Here is a 13789-nt window from a genome sequence, read left to right as displayed (position 1 = left end):
CAAAGGATTAGAGACAGCGGGTGGGGGGTGAGCGGCCAGAGCCGGTGGAGTAGGGGAGGGGGAGGTGGTGAGTGGCCCCAGGCCTGATGTGGGGGGGAGGGAGGACAGGCCTGGGTCCAGGTCCAAGGTGGGGGGCAGGCTATACACCACTATATCTATCTGTCTATTAGGGCTGTGCAAAATTTCGCCCGCTGTTGGGTTTCAATGTTGTTTCAACTCGTTTCAAGCTCGAAACAGTGAAATTGAAATGAAAGGCTTCAAAACAGCCTTGAAATGAAATGAGAGCAGTCAAAACATTTCAAAACTTTCGAAACATTTTGAAGCTGGGCTTTCCTGCAGGGAAACCAAAAGTAAGGAGAGGGAGGAGGAAGAGTGGGGAAAGACTGCTCTGACATTGACCGTGTAGCTGACCAGTGACTGTGATCCTTCCCTGAGGTCCCTTCCAATCCCATTACTCTGGGGGAGGCATGGAAAAACATAGAGAAAGCTCAGTTCAAATAATGCTTTTTCTGCTAACTTCACACTTACAAGTGACACAAGTTTTGCTCTGAACAGTTTGAACTGCAGGTTTCCAGAAGCCCCTGCACCTATCTTCTTGAAACTTGGCAGGCTTTGGCCTGAGCAGGGGCTATCTTCTCTGCAAGTTTCATTCAAATCAGGCAAGAAATGGCAAGTTTATAGGTAGTTTCATGCTTCCCCATTATAGCCTAGTGGCAAAACGTTGAAACAGTGAAACAGTTTTGACAAAATGAAACAGCACTGCTTTTGATGTGAAACAAAACTCAAAATGAAATGCTGTCCCGGTGAAACAGAAGTCAAAACAAAATATGTGTATGTGTGTATAAATTGTAAAAATATATATATTAAAAAACACAAAATTTAAATTTTTCCATGACTAAAATGAAACAGCATTATATATAAACAGCAATAATAAACAGCTTTGCTTTTTATATATATAAAGTGAAGCTGTTATTATGATATATATCTATCAATATATAGTGTTTCATTTTAGTCATGGACAAATGTGGATTTTGGGGGTTTTTAAATCAGAAAATTTGCGATTTTTGTTATCAGAGAAAAACCAGGATCCCTGATCACGTATTTTTCTCTCTCTTATTTGACTAAAAATGCTTCATTGTTGGGGCTGCACTCAAGGGGTTTATAAACTTTTTCCCACTACTGGGTTGTCCCACTGCTATGGGCTTTGAGTGAACTATCACTTTCTATTTTTGTGTCACCAGTTTGTAACTTACTACAGTTACCTGTTTTCCCACCTTCTGTATCACCCTCTGTGTCTCTCTCACTCTCTCTCTCTCTCTCTCTCTCCCTCTCCTTATCTTTTCAATCTAAAACTTAGTGTAGCAATGGGACACCTTCCAATGTACATATACGTTGAGTCATGGGAATAAGAAAACAAATATTTTCATGAGTTTCCCCTGAATAGTAGTGCACACACAACCTTGCTTGCAGATAGAAATATTTGCATCAAGTAGAAAAGTATTGAATGTTCAAACTAAAATTAAAATAGAATTTAATAGAATCATTTTGACATTTTTTATTCAACTCACCCTGTAAAGGAATCATAGCTATATTGTCTTGAAAGGTTCATAACGTTATATAGGTATATCAGTCAGCTGATGTTTTGTAGAAACCTGACTCCATATCCGGAAATGTTTACTGATACTACCATTTAAGTTGCATGTTTATCAGTGTGTAAAAATTATTATTATGGTAAAGTATGGCTTTCCTGTATTTCACAATTGTGTGGACTACAACCCTGAGGCATGTTATGCCATTATTTCACAATGGTATAGTCTGTCACCTTGTTGTGTGATGTGCTGTGTCATCACTGGAATTTAGGTGAGACAGTTTGGACATAGTATGTGAAATATGTACAATAGAGGAACAGGATAGAGGTTAAGCAATGTTAATAGAAGAAACAGCTATATCATGTTGCTCTTGCACAGATGATATTGTAAAATGTCAGATATGCCCTCATATTTGTTGGGGTTCAAATATTTGTAAATTGGCCGTTGAAAGGTATGCCATACCCAGCCAAACAACTTTGATATAATTGATTTATTGGTGTAATGTTGTATGCCTGAATAGTGTATAGAATTACAGATGTAGTGGTTACACCTAACTAGTACAGAGAGGTATGGATCAGATATACTGGTGTCCACTGCCTGCTTTATATTTCTTCACTAATGCAAAACAGCTAAAAATCAGTATTCAGTGGTTTCTAGATGATGAATCAAGGGTGCACACCCAGCAAGGATGGTTATACAATTAAGGATGTTCATGTGGCTGTTGTATATAATTACAGATGTAAAGGGCCTGGCCTGAGGAATGGGTGGAATTGCCTGTGAAACCTTTATAGAATTTCAAGAACACATGGGTTCCTGTAGATATTAACAATATATATATGTATTGATTCACATTTATGATGCATCAAGATTTGTATACAATTTCATTATAGTCCTGGTTGTATTATTAGTGGAATCAGCATTTCAGACCTTAATGGAAAGAATACCATTTCATTTGATCCATGGTCCAATGTTGCATGTCCTGCTTAGGGCATTTGTTGGCTGGAGCTGTGTGTCTCACGGGTGTATTCTATTTTTTTCTGGACTTCTACAGGTCCAGATTTGGTCCTCTACATAGCATTATAAGTACCCCCTCCAAGCTAGTTACACACAGGTTGGCTTATATTGTGCACACGTAGCCCTACTTGCTTGTGAAGCTGGATGTCCAGGGTCTCTCTCACGTAGAAGAGGGTCTGAACCTGTGTCTTTCTGACTTGTCATCAACCACACAGGCTAACTATTCCAGCTGTTTTTCTTCTGGCACCTGACAGGTGATTTGCACAAATAATTTTAGGCTAGAATGAAGCTAATGGTTCTTGGTATCCAGATTGTACCCGTATACAATCCATATACTTCTTCAATGTTTTCTCCTATGCCTGATGAAAGGTGTATGTGCCTGAAAGCTTGCAATTAAAGATTTTTTAAATTTTTTTTTTGCAAAAATCTAGTTTGTCTAATGAAAGATATCACCTCTACCTTGAGAGCTAATGGCTCTTGACTTTTTTTATACACGTAGCTCTGGGGACTGAACAATACTTATGTCTCCTGCATGGCACTGCAGAACAAACTTGGCTTTAAACTCATTCCACTCATGCAGTGACACATGATCAACGAAATTTGATTCTGGGTATCCCATATCACTCACAAAGCCTTCCCATGCTACTTCCTTCTACTAACTGGAATAAATTAGAACCAATGACACAGGAAAAAAGGACCTTTGTATCCTATCTGTTCATGAGCCATCCTATCATCTTAGGTTATTTATTTGATGATGTTCTTCATGTGTGTGCAGGGGAAATTCCAGAGGTGAAGGACACGCTCACATTTTGCTCATCATGGCAGAAGATGTAAGGAAATTCACACGTATGCTACTGGAATGCAGCAGCAATGACCAACTATGTGGTAAGATTCAAAGATAGTTCTTGTTTTAAATTATTAGGTCTCATAAGCAGAACAACTGGGCCTAGATGGCTTAGAGCTAGATCCATTAAGTGGATGAGGTGCCATGGTGTTGAGTACTGTCAGCATGTAGTTTCATGTAAGTCAGCCTGTTAAGTGAGAAACCACGATAACTCACCAGTCTGAAACTCCAAGAACAGGGATGTGTCTTCAAGCCCCTTTTGGGGGCTGCAATGAGATCTCTATCCCTTATAGGGATTCAGCACTCCAAGCTGTTTCTTGGATTTGGCCCCCATGCTAGTCCCTTCCTTCAAAACACAAGAGAAGGTGGAGCTGCTGACCCCTTTTTCCAATAGTGTAGTGGTTAGGATCCCCTCAGTTCTGGACATAGGTTTATTTCTTCATATGTGTGTGTGCAGGGTTTGAACCTCTACCTCCTACTTCTCAGAAGAGTGCCCTAAACACCATACTAAAGCATGTTCCAGGGTTTACTGTACTCTCCACCCCTCCTATTAAAGCTGTTCCATGTCACCTGGAATAATTCTGTATTCACTGGGCCAGAGAAACTGCAAGCATGTCTCTTGAGCTTAGAGGTTAGGGCATTTTCCTGGCAGGGGGGATAATTTGGTTCCAGTCCTTGTTCCAAGGATATTTCAGTATTTGCTATTAATTAACCTATGATTCTATGATTAACCTATTAAACCTATGATTCTATGAATTACCAGAGAAGACCATGGAATACAGGTCTCCTGTCCTCTAAGGGAATGCCCTGATCACTAACCTATAGAGTCCTGTTTGCTTACTCATCCTCTTACCCAGTCTCTCACACACCCTTTATTATGCATGCGTAGTAGAACAGCATCATCAGAAGGACCAGAGACAGCTCTTTAGCTTGGTTGGTTGTTAAGAGTGTTTGACTGGCTGGTATTTGAGCAATACAGGTTTAAATACCCTTAGGCAGAGACAGCAATAACACCTATGTCATCTCTACCCTGGGTAGGTGCTCCATGCAGTGGGCTATTGGACTATAGTTGTTGTGATTGCTCCTTCCCTACCCATGTTTTGTTTGGGGCCTGATTCTGTGGTTGTGATCTGACAGCAGGTACTGGATTGGGCCTTGCAAGTAAGAAAGGTAGAAGAGTGCCTAGTTTTTGCATCCTGATGGGGCATAGGTATGATTGCAGCACCAAGCTGCTCAGCCTCCTCTGGGCTTAGAGGGTTATGGACATGCACAGCTTGAAACATTAGGGAACGTTACTGCTGAAAAATGTAAGTGCCTTGAGACTTCAAGCACTTCCAGGTAGCTGAACAGAGGGGCTGAGGAACTAAATTTGGGTCTTAGGTGCAGTTAGGTAGGTCTGTATAAGTGTCTAATAATGGCATATACGCAGCTATAAAACTGCAGTCTTTGGCACTTAGACACACAGTTTTAGATTCTGTTGAGCCTGTGGCAAAATAGTTACCCTGCACACCTACCTGCCAGAAGCAAGATGGAAGTGGAAGATGAAGGCTCTCCTATGTTTTAGCTCAGTCACCTAGTGGTTGGGGCACTTGCTAATGGAACAAGAGACCAGCTTCTAAGCTATCCCTCACCCAAGGAGTTTTGAATCTGCATTTCCTGCTTCCCAGCATAGGGCTGAAACTTTCAGTCCATAGATTAGGCATTAGCCAGACCCTTCTCCAGCCATCCTCTTGAAGGTGACCCACTGCTCCTGCCATTTACAAGTCATTAGATGAGATGGATAAAGAACTGTAGCTGCCCTATTGGGAGCAAGGGCCCTTAACCATTAAGGGCAGCATCCAACTAATTAAGCCACATACTCTGACTTAGTCTTTTCCTCCTGGCCCCACCTATCTCCATCCTTTGGCTGTCCTTCAATGGAAGAGCTCTGTCTGGTACCTTACCTGTAACCTAGCAGTTATCTCAATTTGATGGCAAGCGGGAAGATGCTGGTTCAAATCCTCTGTAGGCTGGGGAAGCACCTAGAACCTGGGTCCCCCTATGCCTTGGGCAAATACTGTAGCCTCTGGACTCTTAAGCTAAAAGCTGGGAGGGTCCTCTCATCTAATGTCTAACAACAGCTAGTCATGGATTTTTGTCTGGGTACAGTTTTGATACTTACCCAGCCTTGAATGTGTACCTGGGTAATGGCACAGCACTGCATACCTGTCTGGCTGGAGTACAGCTTGTTGGGCTTGTATGTTGGATGCTTGCACACCCAAAGCTGAATGGCAAACTGTGTAGGTGCCCAAAACTGCAATTACATGACTACACATATACCACTTAGAGCATGTTTCATGGATTGGTATCTATAATAGGGCAGTAGGGAAGGTGAAGGAGAGAAATGCTAGGGGAATAGTGGATGGAGATTTCCTGGTATCAAGATGGGAGATGTAACATCTTGGCAATGGTCAGCATCATGGAGGCATCCCAATTCTGCCAGCTCTGAGTCATCCTGATTCAGCTTTATACACCACATTACTCTGCACTGGAATGTAAGCAATAAACATTGCACTAGCATTTCCATGGGGATGCCACACAGCTCTTGGCTTTGCAGCCCTGCTGATCTACCACAATTGGCTGGGGTTGGGCCTGGATGGTATTTGATGGGAGACTAACATAAGACAGTGCCTAAAAAATAGTGATAGCTGCTGTAAGAATAGGCAGGTGTAGCTAGACCAGGATGGAAAACCCAGTTGCTGTAAGACATGCAGCTTTTGACACATTAGGGGAGAGTCTTCCCTCTAGATTATTACTGAAAACAGCACCTTAAGAGTATGCTTGGGGGAACTGTTTTGCAGATAAGGCATAAAAACAAGGCCTTGACCATGTATGGTCATTAAGGATCTAATACTTTTCCAGAGATCAATCCTGTGAGGTGCTGAGTCCCACCCACTCTTATTAACTGGGTACTGAGGGTTGCCATCACCTTATATAAGAATAGCAGCGCTTACAGTATGGGACCGAAGAGAGTAATGGAAGTTAACCTGAGCTTCCTGGCCAGAAAGCAAGCCACTTAATTACATCCTGCTTCTCTAAAGCCATGTACTACCTTCTGACTGTTAATGGCTAATGTTATTCGCTTCACCTCCTATGACAATGTTGCATAGCATTGTTGAAACAAAATGGTGACCAATCTCATGTCCAGAGCCAAGTCCATTTTAGATGTAAATGTTCCATGTATATCCTTCTTTCTTTGTGTCTCTGTCTGTCTGTCTCTCTCTGTGGCATATAAGCATATATTTATTTGTATGTGTATGTATGTAATACACACACACCCACACACACCCACACACACATACATATGGGATAAAATTGTGCATTCTTTAGAGCATGGTGCTAATAGAGCATGGTGCTTTCCTGCCATGGCAGGGGGTCGGACTTGATGATGATGATCTCCTCAGGTCCCCTTCCGACCCTATCAACTATGAAACTAGTGTCAAGGTTTCATCCCCTTAGGGGACACAAGACCTTTCCTATCTCATGTAGGGGGCTGGACTAGATGGCCTCTGGAGCTCCCTTTCAGACTGACTTTTCTATGATTTCTGTTTGTTTATGATTTCTAAATATGTAGTCTAATTGTCAGAGGTGCAGAAATCTCATTGACTTCAGTGGGAATCTCATATACTCAACACTTGCAGAAATCAGATTAACAGCTGATAAAAGGTGCCTTGATCCTATTGCAAAGGGCACACCGTGTTTAAAGTTACTGGAGTGTATTATTACTTGTGCACTCTGTGACTGTTAAGCAGTACAATGGCCAGCCAACTATTGTTTTCTATTTCTCCTCTGCATTGACAGTTGTGCGTGAATACCAGACTGAAGTGATCATCATTCCAGTTTTCTTGGTGGGCATCTTTGTTATTGTGTTAAGTGTGATCCTTTGGCTCCGTTACCAAAGCTGGAAGACAAATTGGCAGCAGCGGCAGCAGCAGCAACTGGTACTGCCTGGACATGAAGGTAACCTCCAGGGGGTTCAGAACAGGGGAGTGGGAGGGGGAGGCTGGATTCAGTTGCAGTTACTACCTCCTGCCTTCCCCACCCTATGGGCTGTCAAGGAGTAAGAGATTTAAAAAGTCTGAGCTAGGCTTTCTGTGGTCTTGTCCACATCAGGAAAGGTGGTACAATGGTACAACTCCATCAGTGTTTGCAATGGTGGAGGCTTGTAGTGAGAGAGAACCTGGGTGTTTAATCCATTGCAGCAGCTAACCCTGCTTTGAGTAAGTGCCGGCCAGCTGTAACACTGCTTGAAGGTCAGAGATTTGTCAACATGAAAATTGCCGCTCTAGAAATACACTAGTGGAGAAATATGGGCCACAGTTTTCCTAACATAGATTCAGACTTTTAGCTAGTATTCTATATTGTTCTTCAGGGGATGTGATTTCAAGCTGCAGGTTCTTGCTTTTTTTTAAGGGCTATATAGGCCAGGACTCTACTGAAGTTGGGCCTAACACTGCTGGAGGTTAGTGCTACTATGCAATGCAGAGGGTTTTCTACAGCTTCAGTTTCCACGTGCTGGGCTAGGAGCACAGTGAGGCTGGGTCTGAGGGCATATTCTGCATAAGGAATATAAATGTGATTTCCAGATACAGGTGTTTCATGCGTAGGGGTCCAGCTGGTAGAAACTCAAAACACTGTAATGCAGAGCAGGTTATAGCAAGAAACCCATATCTTGGTTTCCATACAGAAGGAAATATTTCCGTTAGGAATATTTCCATCAAGAAAGACCAAAAGTATAAAGCACAGAGTATGCCCTACTTCATACAGCTGTCTCTTCTCTAACTACCTACAGTTACTTACAGAATAAAATAGCTGTTGCTCTTGCACATGAAGAAAGTCCTTTATGCATAGTGATATAAAAGAATAATATCCAGAAAACCAGGGTTGTTTTATAGTTAAATATAGCTGAGCAGAGGTGTCAAATGCATTGCTCTTGTGCTAGATTGGGATTACAGAGCTGCTTCATCCTGGCAGGCCTGGGAATTTAGGGGTGAGCCTAGTGAGGGGTGAAGGTCTATTACAGAATCCATACAGAAGTGCTCCATGCACATTTTATAGCACTGTAATTTAGGGCTTTTTATAGCAGTATAAAGTTACAGCTCTCTTAAACATGACAGAAGTGCAGGGTTTGGTGGTGGTGGTAGAGAGAGGAGACTCTGAGCCTTCCTGTACTTTCAGGGCTAGGAGGCAGAGGGTGCTTCGCAGCCTCCTGGGGCTTCTCCACTGGTCAGAAATTTGACCACCATACAAAAGTTATATAAAGTGCAGTAGGTTGCTAAAGTGTTGTAAAGTACATCACTTCAAATTTCATACCTCATTTAACGAGGATTAATTTAAAGTGCTGTAACCATTTTTTGAAGTGCTGTAAAGTTGTGCAGTTCTGTTAAGTTCATGGCAGTAAAGCACTTTAAATGGTGAAAAAATAACACCCCAGGGCTTTAGCACCCTGTTGGACATGGCTGTTAGTAGCAGGGGCCAAGTAAGCACTGTGCCACATGTGCCACCTCAGTCTCTACTTTTCCTGTAGCTGTCAGCTCTGCTGCATCTGTGTTTGTCTTATAGATCTGATGAGTGAGTCCAGCACTCCTGACTAGAGGGTTCAAGACTATTTCTTCTCCCTCTCAGTCAAGTGGGATAGAAAGCAAGATCCATTGTATCCTCAGGGTACTGTATTTATTGAGGGCATGTCTTAATGCAATGCCATGTACAGATACCCAAACCAGCTCTAAAGAAGGAAAGCAAATTGGCCAAGGCAGAGCACTGCACTATATTGGCTATATTTGGGTGCTTGTGCATGCTATGGGGGTTTAATTCAGTTTAGTTCTCCCAAATTGAAATGATAGGGCTTTAAAAACCCTCTCTTTCCATCGCTTCAATTTAGAGAGAATTAAACTGAACTAAACCCCTGTGGCCTGTACACAAAGGTGGGGGCCTGATCCTTACGTGTTCCTCCGGCGGTGAGGGGCTGGGGGCAGCTGCTGGCAGGCTGAGCAGTCCCTGAGCTGTGGAGAGACCGGTGCTTCTCTCCCCAGGCGGCACCTGGTCTCTGGCTCCTGGCCCGGGTGTTCCTGGTGGGCACTGCAGCTGTGGAGAGAAGCACAGGGCCCCCAAGCAGCTCAGGCAGGCAGGCAGGCTCCAGGGAGAGAGAGAGAAAAAAAGATCAGGCTCCTTGCTGCTTTTTTTTTCTTTCCTTCAGTGGAGCCTGTCTGCATGCACTGCTGCCAGGTTGCACAGCCCATGAGCTGTGTGGGGCCCAGTGCTTCCCTCCATGGCTTTGGCACCTCCCGGGACTGTCTGGGCCAGCTGCCAGTGGGTGGGCACTGGCTGGGGGGCTCTCCTGTCGCATAGGAAAGCACCAGGGTCCCCCACAGCTCAGGGGGGGGTCATACGACCCGGTGGCAGCTTGCCCCCTCTCCCCTTCCCACTGCTGGAGAGACATGTAAGCTCCAGCACCCCTGCACCATCTCTGCTGCCTGGGACTGCCCGGGAATGGCTGGCTTGCCACTGGGGCAGAGTGGCAAGGTGTCAGGAGGGTGGCTGGGTGTGCTGGCTGTGGGAGAAGGCGGCGGGGGTGGTGCATGGGGCACTGGAAGCCCGCCAAGCCCCGAGCATGTTGGTTTTCAGCACCCTATGCTCTGTTACACTTCGTTAGGTAGCAAACTAAAACACCTTGGAGGTGTTTTATCTTGCCACTTAATGAAGTCATTTAAAGCACAACACGCTACCACGCATGCAAACAGCAGCGTCATTAAAGCGCAATATGCTGCCAAGCGTGCAAACAGTAACTCCATTAAATTGGTGCAAAAGGGCAATTAAACACCAGTTTTGTTGCATGTACAAAGGCCTTGCTTCTGATGTGCCAGTGAGTTCATTTAGAAATGTCTTGGGTACCTCATTGTGCTGTAAAGAGATGGTTCTTTTCTGCAAGCCTTTGCCAGTATTTTAAAGAGGAAAGCCCATCCATCCCCAACACTTACACCTTATATGTGTTTATTTTTTCAGTCAAGAGAGAGAGTCAGCAGGAGCCAAATGCCTCAGGGAACTCTTACATTCAGCTGAGTGAGACAACGGTGGAGAGCCTGCTAAAAGCTGCTGCCATGACACTGAAGGAGCTGCAGATACCCCGAGAGAGACTCACACCGGGCTCCTTGATGCTGATACACACCGGCAGCTATGGGAGCATCTACAGAGCAGAACTGCAGACTGAGAACCCTGGGAAGACTAAGGCAGTCATCCTGAAAACCTTGCAGGGTAATAGAGGTAGTGGGAGTATGCAGCATTTTAAACATCTCTCTTATCCACTTGTGTGTATTCACTGGAATATCCCCTCTTCTGTAAGGTCAGACCTACTTTATTGTCTAAGAAAGTATTAGATAGGGCTCTGAGTTGCCCAGTCCCCACCCTCTGCTCTCTGCACATGTATCCACATTGGAGTATCATCCTTTTTCCTGTCAGCCCCTCTATCCCTGGCCTTGTCTTCTCTGCATAATTGTTCTGTTGGGACACAATGGTGAAGCTATCTGATGATGATGCATTAGATAACATGTTGAGGAGCATGAGGCTGCAGTCCATGTAGACAAGGGAAAACTTGTACTTGGCATCAGGTCAGTGAGTTGTGATAAAGCCTTGAGCTCAGGATTTAATCCCAAACCCTACTTGTATGTTGAAGATGTACAGGGTGCATGTTGACAATGTTTCGTGGGTTTGCACTGCCTCCTTGTGGTGATACTTTTATTCCTTGGTGCTTTCAGACACAGCTGGACCCCATGATGTGAAGGATTTCCTGGGGAGGATTAAGTTCCATCAGTCATTAGGCCAGCATGAGAACCTGGTGGAACTGGTGGGGTGTTGTATAGATCAGCTGCCGCTTTATATGGTCCTGAAGGAGTCATCTCTTGGGGATCTCTTGAACTTCCTGTGGGTCTGTCGCAAGGTGAGGCTGAGGAACTGCTGAAATAATGTTTTTTTCAGGTTGGTGGCTGCAAAAATATTCACCTTATGTCAAGCCAAAACAGAATTTCTTTCAAATTCTTCAACAAGATAAAAAACAACCAAACAAAATATTTTGTGGGGTGGGGTCTGAGGCACTGAAATGGGGTCTAGGTGAAATTTAGGTAACAGAGTCCCAAAAAGTGACCTAGAATACCTCAATTCCAGTCAATTCAAAACCCATTAGCTGTCTACATTCATTTGGTGACTACATTTTTGTCCACAAAGTTCCATAAGGCATTAAACCTAGGTTTCTGCACATGTATAGGCGATTAGGGAAGGCAAGTACCTAACATCCATCTAAAGGCCACTGTGATGCAGATATGAGGTGAATCAGCACCTCACCTCTGCCTGAGACCTTGAAAGGGCTTCATCTGCTCCACGGGGTTAGAGAAGGCCTTGTACAAACCAACTCAACAACATATCTGGAGGTGTCATCACCCCCCTCAGCTTTTGTGCAGTAATCTTGTAGATAGAACATGTGCCCAGGTTTTGGTTACTGGGCTCAGAATTATTTTTTGCTTTGTTATCCAACGTTTGTCTAATGTAAAATTCATTAACAGTCCATAGAGCAATGACCAGAATTTCCCTGCCTGCTGAGTAGTCTAACTCCCACACTACAAAGCCAGAATCCCTCTTGTTTTTTCTCCTTCTGGCCACATTACTCTAGCAGTCTTTTGCTCTGTTAACCAAATACTTCTCTGCCACTGCAATGGCAGGTCATTGGCAGTAACTTTCATCTCCCTTCGTCTGGCCTGTGGCATGTTGTAAATTTCCCCTAGTGTTTCTGGTTTCATTCCTTATCCTTGTGTGTGAGAGCTGAAGATTGAGATTTCTAGGAATCTTTATGTAATTGTTTGTCTGCAAACATAGGGGACTGGATTCAATGCCTCAGTCCCATATTCCTATATTCTGGGCTGCCCAGAAGGTCAGCTTCAATAAGAGGGGTGAAATGTGCCTCAAAGACAATTTTGTAGCCTTGTGATTAAGATAATCTTCTGGGAGGTGGGAGATGTGTATTTGAAGTCCCTCAGGCTGAGGAAGACCTGGAACCTAGGTCTTGCGCTTGACTAAGCAAACTTTATACCTGCTAGAATATTATGTAAAAGATGGGTCATTCTATCATCATCACTTCTTAACAAGAATGAGGCCTGCTCAGTGTGGCACCTGTCTTCAGAAGAAGACTGAATACCAGCTGGTTAGGAGTGACTAATGTTTAGGCCTCAGCCAAAAGACTAAACTCCAAGGAGGTGTGGAGCTTTGGAAATATTGTCCTTTGAAAATTTTTCCAAATCCCCCTGATGTTTAAGGTTTCCCACTAGCCAACTCTAGGCTGCTCCCACGTAACAGGTGGGGCTTTTTGTGTATGATCCCCTGGAGGCACCTGACTCTTCCCATTGAGTGTACAGGGAGCCCAGGCACCTAACTCCATTTCCTCCCATCACTGGGGCCAGGCAGCTGATTTTTAGGTCTTGTAACAGTCAAGCTGGGGGAACCTGAAGATGTCTTTCAGGACTTGATCCTGCCCCTATAAGAGCTAAGTTTCCCAGGCACGTTCTTGGTGGGGGCCTGGGGAGCATTTGTTGCTATGCAGGGCCAGTAGGAAACAGACACAGAATAAAGAAGAACTCTTGCATGTGTTTAAGCACCAAATGTTCACTGAACACTGTTACATATGTCTGGTCAGCTTGTTAAGTATCCATGTCATGTCTGGCTCTTTTCACCTATCCAACTACCCATATCTATAAATATGCTTCTCTACTCATCTTTCATTTGTGGTTTATTTGACTATGTATATTTCCATCTCCTTTTCCAGTTCTCTCTACTCCTGTCACTCATGACATCCATTCATCTTTCCTCCATCTTTGCAACTCCATAATCTGTCATCCTTGCTACCACCCAATTCATCAAAACCTTCTATCCATCACCTTTGTTTTTCAATCACCTATTCACCCTGATACTACTTCTGTTTGGGTGCTTGTTCCAATTCCAAGGCATTATCAATAGATGATAATCTAACCGTCTATAAACATCTGCTCTTTCAAGGCAAGCTAATAATGCTAATGGGCTATGGGGCATAAAGTAAGAGCGGGGTTAGAAGGTATGGTTCCATTTCATTAGAAAGAAGCTGGGGTTCACCCACACCTTTCCTCCCTGCTAGGATGATTGTTTGATGTATTGCTCAATCCTTTGTCTCTAGGATGTAATGACAATGGATGGTATCCCATATGACCTCACTGAGAAACAGGTCTATAAGGTTGGGCAGCAAGTTGCAGCAGCTTTGGTAAGTCTGAGCAGATGCGGTGCACTTATC

General features: G+C 43.9%; 1 protein-coding gene across 2 annotated transcripts in view; it reads left to right on the top strand.

Annotated features, from left to right (window-relative positions):
* Positions 1–3381: 3381 nt before the first annotated feature.
* The window catches only part of STYK1 (serine/threonine/tyrosine kinase 1), a 17541-nt gene continuing 7133 nt past the window's right edge, over positions 3382–13789 (top strand). The window contains exons 1-5 of one of the 2 annotated variants that reach the window (XR_002099475.1): positions 3382–3488; positions 7288–7446; positions 10489–10737; positions 11238–11419; positions 13676–13759. Coding sequence is in view for 1 of the 2 variants with exons in the window: in XM_019527646.1 (XP_019383191.1) it covers positions 3422–3488; positions 7288–7446; positions 10489–10746; positions 11238–11419; positions 13676–13759 (750 nt within the window). In the remaining variant the exon portion in view is untranslated. Of the gene's footprint in view, positions 3489–7287; positions 7447–10488; positions 10747–11237; positions 11420–13675; positions 13760–13789 lie in introns of both variants that reach the window. The other variant, XM_019527646.1, reaches the window with a different exon arrangement.

The sequence above is a fragment of the Gavialis gangeticus genome, unplaced genomic scaffold (genome assembly GCF_001723915.1).
Source record: "Gavialis gangeticus isolate Ggan-Ray unplaced genomic scaffold, GavGan_comp1, whole genome shotgun sequence".
Lineage (NCBI taxonomy): Eukaryota > Metazoa > Chordata > Crocodylia > Gavialidae > Gavialis > Gavialis gangeticus.
This window is presented reverse-complemented; position numbering and strand designations above follow the sequence as displayed.